Below are 23,106 nucleotides of genomic sequence, written 5' to 3'. Positions count from 1 at the left end.
CCATTGTTTCTGTCACAACGAAAGAGGAACGGATACACCTAGAGACCTCTGCTATGTGACCATGTCTTATGCAGTGGAATCAGAACCAGCTACAGATAGCTCTGAGAATTTTTGGCACCACTCATGTGTCAAAGATAGGGATGGACAGATCCCCTCCAGAAGTTCAAGGGAGTAGGTGGGATCAGATCCTATAACTGGTTCGATTAGATTAGATTAATTACATTAGATAACCAGTGGGCTCTAATAGTTACTTGCTACCCGTGCATAAAAAGGACAGCTGGGTGGTTCTCTTCTCTGCCTGCTCACAGCCATGACAGGAAATCTACATGCATGCTTCCCCATGTTATACATAAAGATGCCAGGCTTGTATTATGTGGCAAAGGTACAACTCCAACTTACATCATTAACACCACAGCCCGCTTCCTTCTGCCACTTGGCTCTAAATTATTAGACAGCTTAGACGGGGAGACATAAATGCCTCTCACTATGTACAGTACAGCAATGAAAAGCACCACTGGACGCTCTACCATACAAAGCATTTCACAGACTTGGCTCAAAACTTTACCCCTGCAAACTACTGACACTTCCGATGTTAGGGAGAGGAAGCTCTTCAAGCACTTTCTCGGGTACCAAGTCTAGTCCCCAGTTAGGAAGAGCTGCTGCTGTCCAGTCCTTGGTTGATCTGTGCCCCATCTTCCTTGCTACCCAGAGTCATTTCCCCGGGGAGGACTTACATCACTCAGCTGCTTCCCACTCTTGACTGCCTGAACGTAAACCGGTGTGTCAGTCACCAGCTTGTAGTCATTCCTTGTCTTCTGCACGTGAGCTTTATACTTGATCTGCCAAGAAGAAGCAAGCAAGCAAGCCTACGCTGGAACATCCGTTGTACCAGATAGTGCAAGATTTTACAAAGGGCTTGAGGGTCACTCCCATCCATAACGTGCAGAGGATGGATTTGAATTTTATAGCAACCCATACTTACCAATGCTTACAATCATTTGGGGCTTTAGAATTATACAAATGGTGTTATGGCCACTCTCCTCCTCTGAAAGCTCTTGTTGAAATCCTCACTATCATATTACTGTGTGACAAATTCCCTTATATCTCACAAATAAATCTCTTTGATTTTCCCAACGAATGAGTTTTTCATAGAATAAAAATTATGTGCTCATTAATATATTCAAAACAGTTTAAATATATTCAAAATAGTTTAAATACCTCTAACATAGTCTAAACAGATCTAAAATAGTTTAAAGAGAGGAGGCCTTGGAGTCACTTCTCCATAGAGGAGCAAGGCACAGCCGCATCAGGTTGTTTGATAGAAATGCTAAATGTGTTGCTAAGAAATGACTATTCTCTCTTTAGCATCTTTCTCCAGCTTGGGCATCTTCACCAAGACTGGACCGTGGCACCGTTCTCCCTTTAAACATTGTCTCCTTGACTCTAAACTGTGTAGAGGTATGTTTATACCAACAAATCAAATGAGGCTACTCACATCATTGCGTAGGTCATAAGCATGCTTTGCATGGAGAATTTCAGGAGTGTCCCAGACGTAGCAACCAATGCCTTTCAGCCAGGTGAGGTCATCCTTGTATACAATCTAGGGGGTTTCAGCAGATACAGAAGATCAGAAAAAAAATCTGACCATCCCTTGAATATTAAAGAATTGGTGTACCCTAGACCCAGATGACATGGGGATGGAACAAAAAGCAAAGGTTATTAGTAATGAGGCTGGGAGGCCACAGAAATCTGCCCAATCCTGCTTGCAGGGATAGCTCTAAAATCCCGAGACTCAGGTAATCAGAACACAAGAGGGATAAAGGTGGATAGGCAGGCGAGCCAGCTTCTCAACAATGTTGGGGTATGAGTGTGTTAGAGCAACTATGGGAGGGTCCGCCTAAGCAATGGGCTTACGTCGCTGATCTGGTCTGTCACTTTTCTGACGTGACTGTTGACTTGTAAGTCAGGGTGGCAAATCCATTCATGGAGGTGCAGGCGGTAGTCAATCTCGCTGACTTTCTTCTGAGAGTCCTTGGCAGTCACCATCTCCACCATGTCGGGCACGATGTTGATTTTCATCTTGTTCTTCTCGTACACTGATCTGTACAGGCGCTGTGAAAGTCGTTACAATTCAGTTACAGGAAACCTGCTGTGTTGCCGTGGAATGACTGTCTTCTTCAGATCATAGCAAGCAACTGGGTTGGGGGGTGGAGGCTGGAATTCTCTTGCACTTTTTGTATAGATTAATACCAGGATATTTTTTAAAGATCTATTTCTCTGTTTACGTTTATGTATGTGCCTGTGTCTGTGCCTGTGCCTGTGTCTGTGTGACTGTCTGTATGAATGAATGTGTGTCACATGCATGCTGGTTCTGGTAGCTGGACTTCCAGGCAGTTGTGAGTTGCTTGATCTGGTTTCTGAGAACTGAACTTGGGTCCTTTCTAAGAGCAGCACGTATTCTTACCTCTGAACCATCTCATCTCTCCAACCTCCAGTTTGAGGCAATACTTAGCTTCTGTGTAGATGTACAATGAGTGTCACACGCCTGGTTTCATAGAAAGTACTCTGATAACGCATGGCTATTTGGTTCAGCTTCTGTGTACACTAAAGCCTCTGCAGTACTTACGTCGATGTTAAGTTTGCCCACTCGGAGACACCGCGCTGTGTTTGGATCGTCGTCAACACTTTTTGGTAATGTGTAAAGGGCTTTGAACTTTTCATATTCTTCTCGGTATTTGATCTACAGAGAACAAATAGAAAGGCCAGAACATGAAGAGTAGAGACTTACTGTTAAACAAAGAAAGAAACAAACAAACCATGAAACAATAGAAGGTGCCTGATCCAGCTGATGTGGGGTGGGGGGTGCAGGTTGGACCACTTCCCAGTGATCACTTCCTTACCCTTGAAAAGACACTAGAGCCAGCAAGAGTCATTGTGAGACCAGCAGGCAATATTGGAAAGTACTTTTATACTGGACAGTGCATAAAATTGTATTGTTTGTTTTAAGTGCCCATGTCAAATATTGCTGCCACTACACATTATTTTTAGGAACATGCTTAATCGGGTAAAATGTTTGTCATGATGAAGATCAAAACCAGGGCCTTGAACATGCTGGGCGGAGAGTCTACTACTGAGCCACACTCACAGCTGATAGTAAAGCGATTGATTGTTCAGTAATCTCTTAGTGATGTGGCTTTATCGTCCTTACTCTCCTGAGTAAAAAGTTCAGACTATGCTTGGAATCTTGATCTTAAGCGGTGCAGTGCCTTGTGGTTGAGTGTGACAATTCTTGGATTTCACTTTCTCCAAGTATTTCAATAAGGCAGTGCAGCCCACCTTTAGCTCATAGTCTGCTCCACCTGTCAACTGATACTTGGCAAGTCCACAAGCTAGGAATAAGGCAAAGGGTAAGAGCCATCCTCCCAGTGTGCAGGGGTAACACAAGCCTCTCAGGACCCAGAGGGAGTGGGACGCTGCTCCGTTAACTAGAGGCTAGACGGAATTCTCCCCAGAATCTCCCAGAACAGAACATGCCAGTCTCTTTGCACTGATCAAATTAGCATTCAAAGGATCTCTTTTTTTTTCCTCCTTAAAATTATTTCTAACTAGTGTTAGGATCCTTAATTTTTCTCTGACCCTCAGTCCTTGCTCTAACAACAGGTTGCCAAGAATTTGCAACAGAAGAAGAAAAGCCTCCACCGAACTCTGCAAAGTTTATTCAAAAATCCAAATGAGGGGCATACTCCTGCACCACATCTGTTTATTGACTTGGTAATGGTGTGATAACAAGTCACCAAACACATCACCTTAGCTTTGTCCCAGTTCTCACCTAGTTCTATCAAAATATCCTATTCTTGGTTTTGTTTCTTGAGAGAGGGTCTTACTCTGTAGTGCAGGCTAGACTATGTTGTAGGCTATGTTGGCCTTGAACTCACGACAATCTTCTTGCTTCAGTCTCCCCAGTGCTGGACTTGTACTTCTGAGCCTCCAGGCCTGGATGGAAACTCCCTATTCTGTATAGCATTTGGTGTCTGCTTTCTCTCTTCACTGCTGGCTGAAGCAGAAGCTATCTATCCATGTTGTCTGCCCATAGGTAGCCTGAAAGATCACACCTGTGTCCTCCTGGCTGATAGGTGTGACTCTCCAGGGACTGCAGGGCCCTGAGAGGAGGCAGTGAGCAGACTCTGGTGCCCAGCAATTGGAAAGTTTTGCCATACATGCCAGAGAATAATGGGGTGCTTCTGGGTAACATCTGAAGAGCTTGGGGAATTCTTGGTAAGGGGAGCAGAGGGTGAGGGGAGGCTATGATGTTTATACTTGACTTACATGGCTGGCCAGGTGCTTCTGGTTCTTGGCATGTGTCAGGGACAAGGTGCTGGTAGGCAGGTTATAGCTGGTGGCTTTCACCTTATCCCAGGCTTCTTTGTATATGTTCTAGAAGGGTTAAAAATCTTGTGAGTACAGGAATTGAATTCTGGCTAGCTTCCACATCATCGAGTTTTCCTCTGTCTCTGTCCTCAGATGGGCTTCGCCAACCCCAGGATATTTCTTCAAGTGAGGTTTAATTGTCTAGTGAGAATTTGTAGGTAAATTTGGAATTTGATAATCCAGGGGAAACTTGACAAAACTTTAGGGAAGAGTCTTATCCCTTTTGTTTACTCCCTCCTCGAGCGGGGCGGGATGGGGGGAAGACAGCTCCTAAGAATGAGGAAAAGACAACTCACACTGCTGTACAGACTCTTGAGGTTCTTGGTTCTGTCGTAGTCTGCTGTCTCTAGCACTGTGGTATACTTGTCCTTAATCTGATGGTAATTTTCTTTATATTTCACCTGCAGACCAAAGAGAACGACTTCTGTACCCTTGCTGGTGGGATATGTCTAAGACAAAAAAGGACTTGCCCTGCCAGACAGGACAAGGACACCATACCTCACTGGCATTAATGCCACTCTGAAGAGCCGTCACGTAAACTGGCGTATCTGTGACCAGGTTATAGTTCTGCAGATTTTCTTTACTTGCTGCTGTGTATTGTAGCTGTGAAGAAAAGACAAAGTCACCCAACGTGGTAAAAAGCAGTGCTAGCTCTTTATAGCAACCAAGTCACCCTTTTCTTTATATCTGGGTTTCTGCTTTAACTTAAGAAGCAGGCTGCCATCCTTCTGCAGTTTGAGGACTCTGTGTGGCAGCCAAAACAAGCGGCAGCTTTCCTCTGCCAAGAGAGAGGTCTGGACCTGTGTGAGGTGCCTTTCTTCATTTTGTTACTTGCTCCAAGCCACCTCCCAGTCCCCCCAGCAGCAGCCTGCTCTACCAATTGTCCATCAGATCTGCTCAATCGCAGTTCAGCCACATGCTGGGACGTGCCCCAGATAATGATGTCTTTTCCCCTCCAAACGTATATCCCTGTTGTCAAAATACATTTTACTTCCTAAATTCTGCATATTAACCAAGCCAACATGACGATGCCTATGAGTAGTTCACCATCCGCCAACCCCCTCTTCTATAACTTCCTGTTATAAATGTGTATCACCTTCAGCCACAGGACAGACTCATACCAGAACAGGTCACTACAAGAGTTTTGATTGGGACCCAATTTGTTTACCTTAGACCATACACCTTTCTAGCAGTCTCTCAATCAGAGCTTAGTGGTAGCCGCCTACAGATGCTACTACCATGGACCACAATGACATCTGGATAGTTGGTCCTTAAAGGGAGATTGGTTCACCTGACTCTGGAGGTCATATGATTTCTTGGCATGGAGAATCTGGGGTGTGTCCCAAACATAGCAGCCAATGCCCTTCAGCCAATTCAAGTCATCTTTATATACATTCTGCAACAAAGAAGAAACATGAAAGGTGGCAGGCATTTAGAGTTTACAGTTGGTCACCTCTTGGTGGTTTCTTACTGCTCCCTGGCCTGAAATAGCTGAGAACTTCTTCTTGGATGAATGATGTCTCAGAGGGGGACAGTGTCTGAGTATAGTGCTGAACAGATTAAATATTCAACACAAGTGCCCTATGGCTCAAAGGGGATTCTGACATGAGGCATGGTTACTCATGCTGCTCAGTGGTGAAAGTCTTTGGGTCTGTGAACAGGAGACGTTGTGCCACACAAGGTTAACGGGGAACAGAAGTCTATAGGCCAAGTCAAACTACAGAAAGGACATCATACATCACTTAAGATCTCCTGGGCATTTCGGGCGCGGATAACATTGGGCTCCTCGGGAAGTGACGTCCACTGATGAAAGTAGTGTCGGTACTCCAGGTCACTGAGGATATACTGGCACCTCTTCGCCAGCACGTGGTTCATCATGTCATTGGGAATATGCACATTTGCTTTGGTGTCTTCATAATCTCTTCTGTAGTTCAACTAAAGGTGTTTTTAAAGACAAACACTTGAATCATTCCAACCAATCTCTTTAGTCTCTCATGTAGAGCAGTATAAATAGAATAATGTTTACGATAATACTAACAATTATAAAATATTCTTCCTATCCCTCTATCATGCTATGTCCACAGGGGAGTTGTTTTCTACTTCTGCCAATTCAAAGCTCTTAGTGTGTGCTTGGTCAAAAAAGGGTGGGGGTGGGGAGCAGGACAATGTCCATAGATTTTAAGGGTCCAAAGGTGAGGGTAAAGAAACCTGAAAGATGATCTGCCCCATACCACTCTCTCCCCAGGTAATCCTGAGTCACAGGGGAGGCTATAGATGGGTAGACACAAGAGCACACGGAACTTGTACACATCTACTGGGAAGCAAGCCTTGCTTACCGCACTCCGCATCTGCTGGAAATCCAGGCAGTGGACCACACCAGGAAACTCACTTATTTCTTTTCCAGCCAGGTAGTGACCTTTCTGCTTCTCATAGGTTTCCTTGTATTTAAGCTGAAAAATGGATTCAACATTGAGAATTTCTGGAGTTTTCTATCCAGTTTCTTGTTTCTCAATAAAGACTCTGATCCTAAGAGAGGGAAAGCATCAAACGGACCTCACTGTTCACCAGGTCAGCATGCTTGGCTCCAACAATTGGAATATAGCGCTCATCCAGGGTGTAGCCGTAGGCCTTGGTGCCCTCCCAGGCTCCCTTGTATAGTATCTGGAACAAAGAAACATGTGTTAATAACATTGCATTCAACTATATTCAGATAGGACTAAAGCAATCACTAAGGTTGGGGCTGGAAGGTGTATGTTCAAGGCAAGGATGAAAACTTTATTTGTAGTTATTAGAGTGCCTAACCTGGAGCAGGGTCATTATTTGATTAAATCTACAAACTGAAACATCTTATATCAGAGTTGATGTGTTTCTACTCTTTGAAAAAAATGATGAGAAATTCTTATACAAGAAAGGATTTACCAAACACGGTTATGTATTGACACACATATCCTCCCTCCCTCCCTCCCTCCCTCCCTCCCTCCCTCTCTCTCTCTCTCTCTCTCTCTCTCTCTCTCTCTCTCTCTCTCTCCTACTCCTTTGAATTAGCTGAGTTAAATAGGAATTAGGAAGTAAACACCTTCCATTTGTTGGTTGGAATTGTGTGTGTGTGTGACTATTGAAGGATGTAATCTCCACCCTTCTTTTGGTACCTGTTGCATCCTTTGTGCTGTCTCCAGAGCCCTGACAGCACTTATTATAGGTACTATTACCTGTTTATTTGTGTCAGTATAAGAAACTGATCACCTTCCAAATTCATCAGTTTATAAAGTCAGTCAAGAATATGAATACAGACAAGAGCTTCATTAGGAAACAAGTTATAATATAAAATAGGACTCACAGTACTATAGAGTTTCCCCATGTCTTTGGAGTGGGAGATGTATGGTGTGTCTGGAGAAAATATGTACTTGCCCTTGGCTTTATTAAATGTTTCTTTATATTTCACCTAGGAAGAAGGGGGAAAAAATCTTTGGTTAGTCTAAACATATATTTAAATTTTAAGACATACTGAAAACAATCTACACATATGTAAAAACTAACCAGGTGGTTGAACTTCTGTTCATTTTAGAATATTCTGGTCAAGAATACAGATATCTAAAAGTACCCACTGGTATATACCCAGTGGTATATACCAGTGCCAAAGCTTATCTTACGACTTGCCCCTCTGTCCCTTTCTAATTATCAGCTATCTAGAGTTAAAGGAACTGATCATTCACTTAGCTCCTCAGCCGAAGCACTTCAACATATGCAGTATGAACTCACATCACTTTGATTGACTGAGTTAATCTTGGCTAGAACAATCTCTGGAGGGTCCTCCACACTTGTAAAGTTGGGATAGTTGGCAAGAGCATCTTTCTTGTACTTTATCTGAAATGAATAGAGACAGGTAAGATAGCTCTGTCCCCATGGGGCATCCATCCCTCTGTGGCAGGTAAGGAAAGTAAGCCTTTGGTTAGAAATCCAAAAGGCTCTGCATACCTGATTCACCATTTCCTGGTTCTTTGTAACCCTCACATGGTCCACAGAATCCAGAGGGATCCAGCCAATACCTCGGAGCCATTCCAGGTCAGCTTTGTAGACATTCTGAGGGGCAGAGGAGAGATGGGAGGAGCTGTAAATGATACAGGACAACTGCGTAGCAGTCCAGGCAATCTTTTCAGAAAATTAAGATGGATTTCTCTTTAGCGGCTACTGTCCCCTTCATTCAGTCACAGCTTTGCCTGGTTTTATTTCTTGAGCCTGTGACTACACAAGGCCCTGAATTCAGTGCCTTAAGGAGTCAGTATAAGGTGATGTGCTGTAAGAGTTAGCTCAATGAAGTGCTATTGGCATTAAGGAGCTGTTGACATAGGAAAGGTTTACCAAAGAGGCTGCAGTTTTAGGTAGACAGGGTACCTCACCTCTGCTACAGTTAGCTAGCTACCTGGACAGAAGGAGGGAGCGTGTACATGTAAATGGTCAGGAAGGTTTAGGGAATGGGACAGCATCTCCTCTAATCTGGACAAGCCTGCCTGCTCCCATCACCACCTTCTCTCCTGCTCTAGCTCCTGGGCTCGCTGGCCCTTTCCAGACAAAATGAAGAGTGGATGGTTGGAATAAAGTCATTTTGTAGCAATCAATGAAGCAGTCTCCTTTCCTATCAAGTAGTGATGAGAAGACCTACGATGAGTCTTCTGCATCTGACGTAGGGCTGTGATGTGCGTTCAGGCTTCCCTGTGAGGTGGCCTGTGTCATTATGTACTACACTATCTCTCTCTCTCTCTCTCTCTCTCTTTTTTTTTTTTTGGTTTTTCGAGACAGGGTTTCTCTGTATAGCCCTGGCTGTCCTGGAACTCACTTTGTAGACCAGGCTGGCCTTGAACTCAGAAATCCGCCTGCCTCTGCCTTCCGAGTGCTGGGATTAAAGGCGAACGCCACCATGCCCAGTACAGTTTATGTACTACATTCTAAGTTTAACTAAGGCTCTTCTTGAGGGATGCTGGGTGCATGCAGCTTATAGTACTTTGTTTCTCTCTCTCTCTCTCTCTCTCTCTCTCTCTCTCTCTCTCTCTCTCTCTGTCTGTCACTGGATTTCTTGTAAGCAGTTCCTTAAGTGTCTTAAAGAGTAAGATGTTCAGTGAAATAGGAAGGAGGCTTTTCAGTCTTTATCCAGGATCACGAGTGCTAAAACCTCAGCTCAGTCTCCAGCATCTTCCCTTTCTAGGGATGAAGCTAAATGCTTATGGTATGGTCCAGACTGACATTCCTTTTTAGGGAATGCTGCTTATTATTCTCAGAGTGTATGGTACAGTCTAGATAACAAGAAACGACAGTTACTTACGTCACTCTGAAGGTCGTAGGCAATTTTTGCCTGAATAACATCATTTTGGTCAGGGTGGCACGTCCACTGGTGTAGGTATTGACGGTAATCGATGTCACTGACAAGGTTCTGCCCTTCCTTGGCGGCCACAACTGACACCATGTCAGCCGGGATATTGATTTTGGCCTTTGACTTATGGTAGCTCTCCTTGTAGAGTCTGTCATTCTGAATCTGGCCTGCGTGCTCAAACCAAACCAGCTTGGGATCGTCTCTCATTGTAGGAACGCCAACGTAGTGACCTCGCTGCTTAACGTGTTCAGCTTTGTATTTCAGCTGCAGAGAGGTAGAATACAGAACCCAGAAGCTTTGATAAGCACATAGCACAAAGCGGGGTTGGTGAAGAAGGGGAAACAGCAGGAGCTTTAGCCCTTAGCTTTCGGTTGGACACATCTATTCTGATATTAAAAAAAAAAAACACAGAGATAAATAAATCCCACTGAAATAAATAGACATGAAGAAATAGCCAGTTCACACTTGCCACTACTGATGCTTTGGACAGTTTCTCAGCTCACTGAGAGGAGGCTGGCCTTCATACATAGTTGAAGGTGGCTTTGAACTCCCGATCCTCATGCCTCCACCTTCTAAGCTCTGCGATTATGGGTTTGTGTGGTAAACACCTGGCTGAAAAAGCATTTAAAATAGAACCCCCTACCCCATATCATTGTTCTCTAATTATGGCTATTTCTTTTTTGGGGGGAGTCTGCAGATTTTATAGCAGCCAGGTAATACAAGAAAAAAGCAAAACCCAAACCAACCAAACAACAAAAACAAGCCCCAAACTCAAGTGAAAAGAGCCAAAAGGGAGGGACTATTTCAGGCCTCAGTCAGCACAGACTCATCTACCAAGCTGAGATGGAGCATCCTCAAGCGGTCATTTGTATTTTACAATGTGTATCCCTTTCCAGCAAGGTCCGGCTTCTGCAGGGTGCAGTCATATTGGAATATATTACCTCACTCTGAACATCGCTGGAATGATGGGCATGAACGAATGGCACAGCATCAGGTGGCAGAATGTAGCCTGTGGCTTTCTGTTTCTCCCAGCCTTCCTTGTAGAGGTACTAAAAGACCAAGAGCCACATTAGGGGTCAAGTGCAGGGTCAGGGGGAAGACATGGTCATGTATGTAAATCTACAGACCCATCTCCAAGCACGAGGCATCTGCAAAAGTCCTTACCTGGTCCAGGATCCGGGCAGCCTCCTGGGCAGTGTGCAGCAGTGGGGTTTCTGTAAGGGTATACTTTGACTTGATGGCATTCCAATCTTTGCGATATTTAATCTAAAAATGAGAGGCATGGGGGAAAATTACTTAATGTTAAGAAATCTCTCTGTTGTCTCTAAGAAATCTCTCTATATTACTAGCACAGATAATTTCGGCGATGAGATTATTAGCGCAGTCATTGCAGGAAGAGGAGAGTTTTGGCATTGCTGTACGACTTACAGCAGCTATCTACTTACATCATCTCGGATCTCACTGCTCTGTTTCGCTGTCACATAATCCACTCTGTCATCCACAGGAGTGAAGTTGAGAGTTTCTATTTTTGTGCGATATTTTTTCTATGAGGAAAAAGAGAAACTTGTCAGCCATAGTCACTGGATGTGTGAGCTGAGAGATGCTAAATTAAGGATTTCTTTTAGAGGCATAAAGTACCATCAGTGAATGGCATTTTCTTAGCAATTTAGTTTATATTTCTCAAACAACCAGATTGCCTTATTATACTTCCTACAGATTTTTTTCAATATTGGGGTTTGAATCCAGGGCCTCACAGATTTTTCAAGTAGAAGGATTCTCACTCCTCCCAAGGTCTCATCATTACTTGAGTCATAATATTTGATTTTTTCCAATGGACAAACTTCTCCCAGAAAATTGCTATTGTTGACAAGAGAAAATTTCCATTTGTGCTATTTCATGCATCAGTGATTATGTTTGATGCTGTTAGGGATATAGTACCAAAGTATAATAGGTATGGTGCATTTTGAAAAATGTCTGGCCTAAATTACAGCAATGAAAAATAGTTAAAATGCTGACCCAAGGTGATTGTATTTTGAGTTTGTTGTTTTCTAAGGAAATGTGCAGAATGTCTGGGCAAAGTTTCGGAGTTACCTCACTGAAGATATCTGCAGCATGTTTGGCATGATTGACAGAGACAGAATCATTTGGCATCCACCCAATTCCACGTAACCATTCCAAGTCAGCCTTGTAGACAGCCTGTGAGAACAAGGCCAGAATCAGTTTAGTCAGTCTAATTCCCGGAGCCTATTGGTCTGAGGAGGAAACACAAGGTTAAGGGTATAGAAGCAACGGAAGATATATTCAAGCAACCAGGCAGGACATGCAATAAAAGCTGCCAGGCCAGGTTGTCATAGCTGGAGGACATTCCTTCTATTTAATACGAGAGCCTCAATTCGGCTCTAGGCTACGGTTGCCAAGTGACAGAGCCTGTCTGGGGCTGCATGCTCAGAATTTTCAAAAGTAATAGGAAGCCTTAGACTTGCAAAAATTTTTTTTTCCTGATTTGAAATTTTGACAACTTAATTCAAGATCTCTGAACAATTGTGTCAGTTGAAAAAGTGTATCTAGATCCTGTGTATGAACTATCAATAGTGTATGTGTGTGTATATGTACATATATATATGCACACATACCTTGATTGTTATATGAATGCTATAGATAATAATTTTCTATAATAATTCAGTCTCATCCCTTCCCTCCTCACCAGGATCGAACTATGTGTCCCTTGCACTAGTCTGGATCTCTCTATTTAGACCAGGCTAACCTTGAAGGCGCAACAATCCTCTTGCCTCTGACTCCCAAGTGCTAGTATTATAGACATGAACCACTACAAATTTCTCACAGTAGTTATTTTAAACCTTCCCTCAAGACCTACACTCATTTACACTGCTATTCATTTCCTTCCTGGCACTGTTGATTCTGATGTCATACTGCAAGGCCTAACTACTGTCGGACTCTTCGCTGGGTAAAGCCATGTCCTTGTGACAAAGGTACTTAATGCTGTGAACCTTCTGGGAGTCATAGGAAAATGATACAGTGCAGGCCACTCACATCGCTCTGCAGCTCGTAGGCTTTCTTGGCCTGAATCACATCGTTTTGGTCAGGCATGCACGTCCACTCGTGTAGGTAATTGCGATAGTCAATGTCGCTGACCAGCGTCTGGCACTTCTTCGAATGCAGGATAGAAAGCATGTCCACGGGGCTCTGGAACTTGGTCTTCCATTTGGCCCACTGCAGCCTGTACTCCCTTTCATTCTGAATCTTGCCAGCGATGAGGGCCCACCGGATCTTGTTGTCATCCCTGGCTGTGAGGGTGCCCACGTAGTGTCCCTTCTGCTTCTCGTGGTCAAGCTTGTATTTATACTGGAGATTAAAAAGCAGAACAGATGGGTCACAGTGCGCCCTCGGAAACACACAGAGAATTTGCTGGAAAAAAAACGAAACCCAAAGGTATAAAAGGCTCACTTACGTCACTGGCAATCTCCCTGGAGGCCTTGGCAGCCTGGATGGGGATAGCATCCAACCGGACATCACAGCTCATCTTGACTTCATCCCACCCCTCACGGTAGAGTTTCTGAAGAGGAGAAAATGTAGAACAGGCGAAGTTATTTTTTTAATTTACATCATTGTTCTTGAACATGAAATTGTATCCACAGTCAGAGACCCAGACCCAACTAGGCTTCTTTCTTGTTTCCGTTAATCACAGCTGACGTGTGGCCATCCAAAGCCTGGCTCATTTTCCTTTCTAGTGTCAGTGTATAGATAGCGGTGGGATAAGTTAGATGCTACAGACTATTGTCTGTGTCTTCAGCTCAACTTTGTTGTTTTTTACAATTACAGATGTTTTCCATTTTTGAGGTTTTCTTCTTTCCAATATAGCCTTTTCATTCTTCTATGACTGATCATGTGCATTGTTCAAGGATAATAATCTGATCTGATAAGTATATGCTATATTTTTACTGTTACAAACAATTGAAAATAAAGTAATAACTTATCACTCCCTTCAAGGTTTTTATTTTCTACTCTAAAAGTCAGATGACTAGAACTACCATGAGAGACGATAGCAAAGGACGGTGCAGTGTCTCCATTACCTGTTTCTTTGCATTGCTAAGGAACGTGATGTATCAGAAGTGATGGCGTTTGGCCAGTAAGTGCCAGAGACATACGTGTATCACACACATTTCAATGGCTACATTCTACATTGACCATGATAGAAAGACTCAGAAATGACAGTAATTTAAACATATAATTTAAAAATCATACTAATCAGCATGGGGACTTCCACAGTGAAAAAAGAAAACACGACAGTGTCATAACTATCAATTGTGTCCTTAATTTGGCATATCTGAGTCTTTAGGTGAATTTTATACTTGTAAGTATGGTTAAGTGCTGTATGAATTTTCATTTACATTTTTTGTTTGAGTGAATTTTGGGTGGGTGTAGTTTAAAAACTGATTTGCCTTCTCTGTAAAGAGGAAAAGGTGTCTTCCGTAATTAAATATATTATTCTCCATCATACTTCATGTAAATAAGTCATCATGTCACCTTAACTTTATTTTTGTCTTCAGCATTTCATATTTATTGTTATATTTTTATTCTTTCTTGTTTATGAGATCAAACAAATTTCTGTCAATGAACTGAAGCAAACCCAGGCACAAGATCTAATTTTTTCACCTAATAATGCTGAGAAAAAGCACAGATTTCCAAACTTTAAAAGTTTCAATTTCCCTATCTAACTAAAAAAAAAAAATCACTCTATATTACTGACATAGTTTGAGTCTTGTTAAGCTGAATTTGCTTTGCTATCCATAAAACTGCATGCAATAATTTTTACTTTACAGAAGACATCCTTTCTAAATTGGCAATTCTCAACCTTCCTAATGTTTCTACCTTTTAATACAGGTCCTCATGTTGTGGTGATCCTCAATCATAAAATTATTTTATTGCTCCTTCATAACTGTAATTATGCTACTGTTAGGAATTGTAATGTAAATATCTCATATGCAGGATATCCAATATATAACCCCAAAGGGATCACAGCCAGCCCACAGTCTGAGAACTACCAGTCTAAAGGTGGACACTGCTGTGAATAGCAGATCTTATCAGTTATAATGATAGTAATGTCCCAGGAAAAGAAAATGTATATTGCAGTATGCACTGCAATGAGGTATTTGATTCCCTGTGATGTGAACCCCTGTCATTACTGCCCAAAGTTTGCTCTTAGCACAATTTTGAACACTCTGTTAGTTTGCAACCATGATATTAATGATAGGGTTCTAGTATTCTCACATGAGAACTTTGTCATATAAAAACAAGCATATGTGACTTTCCAGAACGCTTCTGCCAAAATGGCCATAACTGAATAGAAGAAGCCCCTTTGCTGTGGCATAGAGATTCCCCAAGAGTGTCTGTCCTACACTGTGGCACTGATACTGGATCTCCAGCCCCCGAGACACCCTCCAGCTGCACTGTTCTCTCAAGTTCCAGAACATTCAGCTCCATTGTAGCTCACTACTCAGAGCTGACAGAGCTGAACACATGGAGAGGAACCTTTGCTTAGCTGACTCAACCCCTCACAAAAATGTATTTATTTTTGAAAATAAATATGAGGCTTCAGATTGGAAAGACTGCACTAGGCACCCCCTTTTAATGGGGTGCATACTTATTCTACGCACCTGCAAATTTCTGGGTTATGATGGCATCTGTCACACCCCTCTCTTGAGATGTGTAGCTAGCCACATAACTGAATCTTTCTCCCTAGCTATTGGGTTTTCCATGTTCTCTTGTGGGCTTAGCACGGCTTCTGCAGAGAATAATTTGGCCTCTTTCTTTCCAGCTTTCATTTCTCCTTCCTCCTCATGTGTTACCAATGAGAGGCTTTACTTAATCACCTAGTTAAGTTTCAAAGAGGTGCTGTGAAGGAACAGCCCTATTTCAGTCCCAGCTTAACATCAAAGGCTCAAGAGGATGAACTGGCCTTAGCTTTCAGATAGATTTTGAATGTCACATCTAATCTTAATTTATCCATTTTAACTAGGGCTTTATTGAAGAACAAGAATGGATATTGCATTTTGTCACATCATTTAAAATATAGTAAGGGCACGTGTTTATTTCCTTGTGAGTTACTGTATTTTTAGGCTTTTGGCATGGGATCCCTGTTATTCCTGGACCCTTGCTTGCATCCCATCATTTGAGCCCTGATGAATGTGACTTATTAACATCTCATGGTTTTCTCTGCTGTTATTGTTCATCATTTCATTTCAGAATCAACCTGTAACAAGTTTGGTGCCCATGACAGCCTCCCTTTCTTGTATTAGGTTCCCCAGTAGTCAATTACCTATAATTCTGAAGGAATCCTATGAAATGATTAGAAGGATCTTGGCATTAAATGACAAAGCAACTAATAAATGTCTTTTTGTTCCTATGTGTTTTCTAAAAATTTCCAGACTCAATTTTGGTCATTTCTATTTTCTACAAAATCTTTCACAATCTGGATTTTGCAACTAACCAATATATTTTTTGCAAATATTTTAAGTTAGAGTCTGCCACTATCTCCCTTTTCTAACCTGTGCATTTCTTTCTCTCCTCTCTCTTGTTCTAGTTTTCGCCTCCCCTTTGTCCTGTGGCTATTGGCTCACCACTAACTGGCTTGGTTACTGAGCTTTAGGGCCAGAGTTCTGCTCTGCTCCTCAATCTTGGCCAAGTGCTGGTAGTGACGAATCATCTTCCCCTTGGCTACACAGATACACCCTGGTCATCTACAGAGGCACCAGCACGGTGACTTTCTGAGCAAGACAGAGTCTGTTGCAATACTTACATTGCTCACATTAAGAGCATTTGCTCGAGCGAGATTAATTTCAGGCGTGTCTGGCATTATGTGGATGGAAGTTTTATCTTTGTCCCAAACTTCTCTGTATTTTGGCTGTGGAAGGAACCAAAAAATAACAGAAATCAGTTGATGGTTTATAATCTTACTAGTTTCAGTGAACAACTTGTCACTATTTTGGGGGGGGGTGTCTAATCCAGGGTTATCATTTCATATTAAGGTGAAGGTTATTTTAAATTTTTTTGCACATAAGTTACTCAAAGTTTGTAAGAAATTATTAGTAGTCTTTATTAATATTTTTGGTCTTGAAAATATTCAAAAACCAAAACTATGCTATCAAAGCTGCTTATACTTATTGATATTTTTCTTAAAGACACATGGTTAAGATAATTATTCATTATGATTTATAGCTTGAATTCAATATCAATACATAGAAAAACACTAGTAACTCACAATGCTAATATTTTCAGCATTTGACTTAGCAAGGACAACTTCGGGTGTGTCCACAATACTTGTGTACTTGAGCTTCACCACGGGGGTCCGGTAGACACTGTCGCAGAGGATCTCCTGGGCATTTTTGACTCTCAGGACTTCAGGAGACCCTTCTGGCATCCAGCCAATGCCACGCAGCCACTCCAGGTCAGCCTTGTAGATGGCCTGCGGGAGAAGCCACAGTTATGTAGAAGCAGTGTTATCTCTTTCTGATTGTAACAATAAAATAAGGAAGCCATTTTTCTTATATAGCATTTTATACTTCACAAGCAATAATTAACAAACAAACAAACAACACTTGCCAGACATATCCCACACCCACACCCATACACAGCAGTGTTTTGTTTCGATGTTCCCTGTGCCAGGGTTCTAGAACGAGGCGCCAAGGCGTATGTGCAGAAGTAGCCCATTGGTTGGGTGTATGCATGGATGCTTTCTGACTAAAAGTTAGGCGATCATCACACTAGCCAATGCGGACTTTCAAAGCTGTAATAATGGCTCTCTGCATAACCAGAATGACTTTTTCAAAGTCCTCAGCTCAAATCTGGCACCACTAAATCCCCCTCCTATGGCTCCCACTGGTTTCTGGATCAAAGACTTTCTCATGGACTTTGATCTGGTGCTTGTCACCACCTACTCTTCGGACCTCCTTCACCCATCCCCTCTGTACTGATCACACGGGCCATCTCCGAGTGTCTCTGTGACCCCTGCCACCATCATAAGTCTGCAAAATCAACACTCCGCCCTAGGAATGTCCCACTTCTCTTTCCATAGTGTCTCAGATCATTCATTCTGAGCCATTCCACTTTCAGGACACTCTTGTTAGCATGCATTTCTGCATCACTGTGAACTCCCTCACCCCAAGAGCCACATCCGGCTCTTCCTTCTCTACTTGCTATCACATCTTTTGTGCTAATACAATGCCTGGTTCTGGCATGTTTAATAAGTATTTTTAGAAGGATAATTAAGAATTCAAAACCAACTGCACAATTTTGGCCTAACTTGACTTTTCTTTATCTAAGATAGTCTCTCTTTTTCAACCGGGATCTGGCATATTCTTGATTATCACGCCACATATAAAAGTAAAGCAGATTAAACTGCTCTACTGTTAAAACACCAGCAATTAATATAAAAAGCCACTGGTTAGAAATGGTATTTTAATAACTAGCTATGGGACACAAATGTCAAGTGGGAGTACGAGACTGAAAATATTAGAAAAATCTCCAAAGGATGGCGTCATGCGCTGCAGCATTTACATAAGATGGCTCCTAAGTTCATGGTTCTCTGTCCCATTTTTAAAGAATGTGATTTAAATACCTGCCTCAATATACTGATGCAGTTTATGCTAAAACCTGCCTACATCTGCCCCTGGCCATTCAAAGTCATTTAAAGCCATACTACCTTTAACACTTCATTCAATATTTAATAAGCGTCTTTTGAAGTATAAGGAAGCCCAATTCAGAAAATTAAAAGAAGACATCCATTCTACACAAGAAATACATAACCTTGGGCTGGAAAGATGGGGCAGTGGTTAAGAGCACTTAGTGTTCTTCCAGAGGACCCAAGTTCAATTCCAGCACCCCCACAGCAGCTAAAAACTGTCTAACTCTAGTCCCAGTACCTCTGTGGACACCAGGCACACACATGGTGTACAGATATATATGCAGATAAAACACCCATAGACATAAAATGAACAAGTAATTAATTTAAAAAAGAAACATATAACCTTGTAGGAGCTATCATTTTAGAAAAATTGAACTGGCATATGAGTAAATCTAAAAATGTTTTGGCTAAGGTAAACACTGATGTCAAGAACATCTAGTTCAAGGGAACAGGTGAGTTCAGAGCACGCCCCAGTCTTTGAAATTAATCACAAGGAAGGCATCTCTATTGTTCTTCAGTATACAGCTGAAGGGCTATGGCTAGTCTTCCATTGAACAAACCATAAATGTTAAACACCTCAGCAAATCTCCTAAACATTCTAGTAGCCCCTTAGCAGTGAATATTAGAACCTTCCGAACAAATCTTGCCACAGCACAGTCAATCAGTAACTCGGGCAAAATAGTAAAGGGGTGTGCTTACATGGGGAGTGTTAGGCTTCCTAGAGCATTGGCGGGTGTCAGCACGCCAAGCCACGGAAGGCTTTCTTCCTGGGGGACACTTACATCACTCTGTAGGTCGTAGGCCTTCCTGGCTTGGATCACATCATTCTGGTCAGGAAAGCAAGACCACTGGTGCAGGTACTGCCGATAGTCCACGTTGCTTGCCAGTGCCTGGCCCTCCTTGGCAGCGTTGATGGACACCATGTCCACTGGGATGGAGATCTTGGCCTTGTGATCATTGTAGGCTTTTTTGTACAGCCTGTCGTTTTGCATCTTCAACACGTTTGCTGCCCAAACCAGTTTCGGGTCTTCCTTGGCACTGGGACAGCCAATGTAATGGCCTTTCTGCTTCTCATAAGCAGTCTTGTACAGGTACTGAGAAATGTGGGCACAAGAAGGAAGATCACGTTTCCCACACTCACTTTCCTACACACAGTAATTTCCCACTGACAACAATCCTGCCTCCCTTGGGTCACCTTTATTTTAGACACTATTTTTTCCCCCTAAGTTTACACTGTAATTTATTTTTTCATTGTTTGTTATATCAATTTGCTTCCTAAGAGCACATGTCTGGAAACACTGTGGGCACCTGGAAGATAAGAGCTGTCTCCTGGACATGTCTCCTCTCACGCCCCACCAGCATCCCCCAGGGTCCAGTCACTGTTAGCTACCTTCCACCAGCATCCCCCAGGGTCCAGTCACTGTTAGCTACCTTCCAATATTTTGTCATAAACAACCACAGCCCTGTCACTTCAAATGAAATTAATTGTTTAAAGTTATTTTCAAATTGTAAACTTATTTTTAAAAATGTCTAAAATGACTTTTAAATATATAACATAGAGGATAATCAGCTTGTCTATTCTGGTAAAATAAATTTCATTATTAAAAATACCCCCCCCCAAAAAAAACTTTCCCTGTACTGCCTCAAATTATTCACAAATAGTAAATGTGTCACACTTCAGGGTAATAAAATTTTCTATATTCATTAACCCAACAAATGTGTGTCCTTCAAAGCACTGAACAAGTTGTTCTGGAATTTGGAATTTTAAAATAATATGCTAAGAAAAAAATATTGTCATTCTAATGTAATCTCTGAGAAATTAAGTCAAACTCCCTATGTGTCTACAAGTCAGTGTGTTGAACCTGGACAAGAAAGTGCTCTTACGTCACTGGCAATATCCCGAGAAGCCTTGGCGTGCTGGATCCCAATGGCATCTGCACGGATGTCATAACCTGTCATCTTGACATCTTCCCAAGCCTTCTGATAGTGTTTCTGCAAATGGGGATTGCAATGCGACAGTCACTCTGAAGAGGGAGCTGTTGAGTCAGCATAACTGAGCAAGAATAGCTATTAGCAGGAAGCGGCATTTTATACTGACAATAAAACCCTACATTACAGGTGGTAGAAAATGAACTGCTGCTAACAGTCCTACTGTTCATAAATCTCCTTAAGGTTTATAGGACAGACAAGCTTCACACTGAATTTGATCTCACATGCATTTTCAATGATTCGTACTAAAGAAATCGCCAATAATTTTTTTGTGACAGAAATTTCAGAGACAGTAAATAAAATACAATAAAATAAAAATTATAAAACTTTACATTTGTTGGCATCTAAAGGGGGAAAAAATGATAGTTCACTGAAAGGGAAGCCACTACAAATACCTTTCGGCTATATTTTGTTTTAGTTGTGAGAAACCATTGCGTTTTTTTAACAAGGCCTTTCCAACAAGGATATGTGTCTACACTATAAAAAGTAGAGAGAGACATACTAACTTCTAGTGTCTTAAAAACTGGAAATAAAAGGGCCGTGCTCTTTGCCTAACTTTTGTTGGATACACGGGAAGGAAAGGTTTGGTAGACGGAGTTCTGTGAACCAAAGCCTACAGAGTCAGTCTTACATTGCTAATCTGGATGGCATTCAGTTTGGACTGCAACATCACAGGTGTGTCAGCAGGCACGTTCACGTTAGCCTTCTCTTTGTCCCAGGCGTCACGATACAATGGCTGGTAAGTGTGGAGGGTAACAGAAAGGCAGATTAGAAAGTCACTAACCACGGGAGTTGTGTGGAAAATTAAAAGTTACTGCTGGCTGTTACTGTTGGAGACACACACACACACACACACACACACACACACACACACAGTATGTTTTTATTTACAAATACCAAATAGTTACTGCTGGCTGTTACTGTTGGAGATACACACACACAAACACATATAGTATTTTTTTATTTACAAATACCAAATAGTTACTGCTGGCTGTTACTGTTGGACACACACACACACACACACACACACACACACACACACACACACACATATATAGTATTTTTTTATTTACAAATACCAAATAGTTACTGCTGGCTGTTACTGTTGGAGATACACACACACACACACACACACACACACACACACACATATATAGTATTTTTTTATTTACAAATACCAAATAGTTACTGCTGGCTGTTACTGTTGGAGATATACACACACACACACACACACACACACACACATAGTATTATTTTATTTACAAATACCAAATAGTTACTGCTGGCTGTTACTGTTGGAGATACACACACACACACACACACACACACACACACATATATAGTATTTTTTATTTACAAATATCAAATAGCTTCATAAATAATTCATATATAATACAATATAAATTTAAATATGGTAATAAAAATTCTTGTCCAATTACTACATATAGTCATGTGACTCTCACGTCTATATTATAGAAATTCTGATAACATACAGTACCAATTAGAACTTTGCCTTCTTAGCCAAAATAACTGTCATGATGTCTAAAGATAGAACTGCCCTGGAACTTCTCAGCCTATGTCATGATTAAATAGCCACAAATAGGTGACAATTTTATGATTAAAGTATTAAGCAGCATTTCAGTTTGCATCTTCAAACGCAATTAAAATGTGTGTCAGACTCTGGACCCAGTTGTCTTGACAGAGATGGTGAACTGACTGTGAACATCTGGACTCAGCTGTTCCCCAGATCTTACTTCCCATAAGACTGGTAAATCTGAAGTTCACAAACCGAACTCCCCTTGACTGAGCTTTGTCTTGGAAACATAACCGCACCAGCTTACCTCACTGATTTGCAGAGCATTGGTCTTCGCCAGGATCACCTCTGGAGTGTCGACAATGCTGGTGAATTTGTAGGCCTCAGGCCTTATTCGGTACAACCTTTCATTCAAAAGATTCTGAGCATTCTTCACTCTCATCACTTCCACAGAACCCTCCGTCAACCATCCGATACCCTTCATCCATTCAAGGTCTGATTTGTACACATTCTGTAGGGAGGAGAGAAACACACAGTAGGAAGACGCAGGTTAGCCAGGAGAACTTGACATTAGAAGATGTAAGCCCTGCTTATGTCAGCCAGACATCATTTTGATTAAACTTGAATCTTTGCATGTTACGTCTCTGCCACCTGTCCTTAGATCTCCTGAGGGAACTAGAGCATAGTTCCTAACTGGCACTTGGTGGAATGAGGGACAGCAATGGGTAGAAGGACAGATGGCACTGGCACACAGTTTTACTTTTGTACTAAATTGAGATTTTGTGCTTAGTACTTGAAGTATCTTTCATGAGCCACCAAGAACAACAGATGTAGCAATATTAGGGAAGGAGCCCTTTAGATGTATGGACAGTAAGAAAATATCTCCATATTATTTTCTATATGTGTCACTTGAATTAAACTAATATTTCTGTATGTTTTTATCTGTTTCTGTAATGTAGATATCAGATCACACAAAGGTCAGAATAGGAGGACTGAAACTTTCAATTTAATTACATAGAATAAGATGGATTTTTTTTGTTGTTGTTATTTTTTCGAGACAGGGTTTCTCTGTGTACCCTTGGCTGTCCT

At 41.8% G+C, this 23,106-nt stretch overlaps 1 protein-coding gene across 1 annotated transcript in view; it reads right to left on the bottom strand.

Annotated features, from left to right (window-relative positions):
• The window catches only part of Neb (nebulin), a 200,314-nt gene that overhangs the window by 58,883 nt on the left and 118,325 nt on the right, over positions 1–23,106 (bottom strand). The window contains exons 85-111 of the mRNA XM_085834915.1: positions 22,325–22,528; positions 21,115–21,219; positions 20,379–20,486; positions 19,277–19,588; positions 17,073–17,276; positions 16,611–16,715; positions 13,263–13,367; positions 12,845–13,156; positions 11,885–11,989; positions 11,239–11,337; positions 10,958–11,059; positions 10,735–10,842; positions 9,746–10,057; positions 8,404–8,508; positions 8,188–8,292; positions 7,766–7,870; positions 6,982–7,089; positions 6,765–6,878; positions 6,166–6,363; positions 5,720–5,824; positions 4,927–5,031; positions 4,725–4,829; positions 4,327–4,434; positions 2,627–2,740; positions 1,915–2,112; positions 1,496–1,600; positions 735–839 (exon numbers count right to left, since the gene is read on the bottom strand). Of these exons, the coding sequence (XP_085691041.1) occupies positions 735–839; positions 1,496–1,600; positions 1,915–2,112; positions 2,627–2,740; positions 4,327–4,434; positions 4,725–4,829; positions 4,927–5,031; positions 5,720–5,824; positions 6,166–6,363; positions 6,765–6,878; positions 6,982–7,089; positions 7,766–7,870; positions 8,188–8,292; positions 8,404–8,508; positions 9,746–10,057; positions 10,735–10,842; positions 10,958–11,059; positions 11,239–11,337; positions 11,885–11,989; positions 12,845–13,156; positions 13,263–13,367; positions 16,611–16,715; positions 17,073–17,276; positions 19,277–19,588; positions 20,379–20,486; positions 21,115–21,219; positions 22,325–22,528 (3,861 nt within the window). The remainder of the gene's footprint in view (positions 1–734; positions 840–1,495; positions 1,601–1,914; positions 2,113–2,626; positions 2,741–4,326; positions 4,435–4,724; positions 4,830–4,926; positions 5,032–5,719; positions 5,825–6,165; positions 6,364–6,764; positions 6,879–6,981; positions 7,090–7,765; positions 7,871–8,187; positions 8,293–8,403; positions 8,509–9,745; positions 10,058–10,734; positions 10,843–10,957; positions 11,060–11,238; positions 11,338–11,884; positions 11,990–12,844; positions 13,157–13,262; positions 13,368–16,610; positions 16,716–17,072; positions 17,277–19,276; positions 19,589–20,378; positions 20,487–21,114; positions 21,220–22,324; positions 22,529–23,106) is intronic.

Source organism: Mus caroli, unplaced genomic scaffold (genome assembly GCF_978045245.1).
Source record: "Mus caroli unplaced genomic scaffold, Mus_caroli_1 scaffold_2, whole genome shotgun sequence".
Classification (NCBI taxonomy): Eukaryota; Metazoa; Chordata; class Mammalia; order Rodentia; family Muridae; genus Mus; species Mus caroli.
Note: the sequence above shows the minus strand (reverse complement) of the source record. Positions and strands in the feature narration are given on the sequence as shown.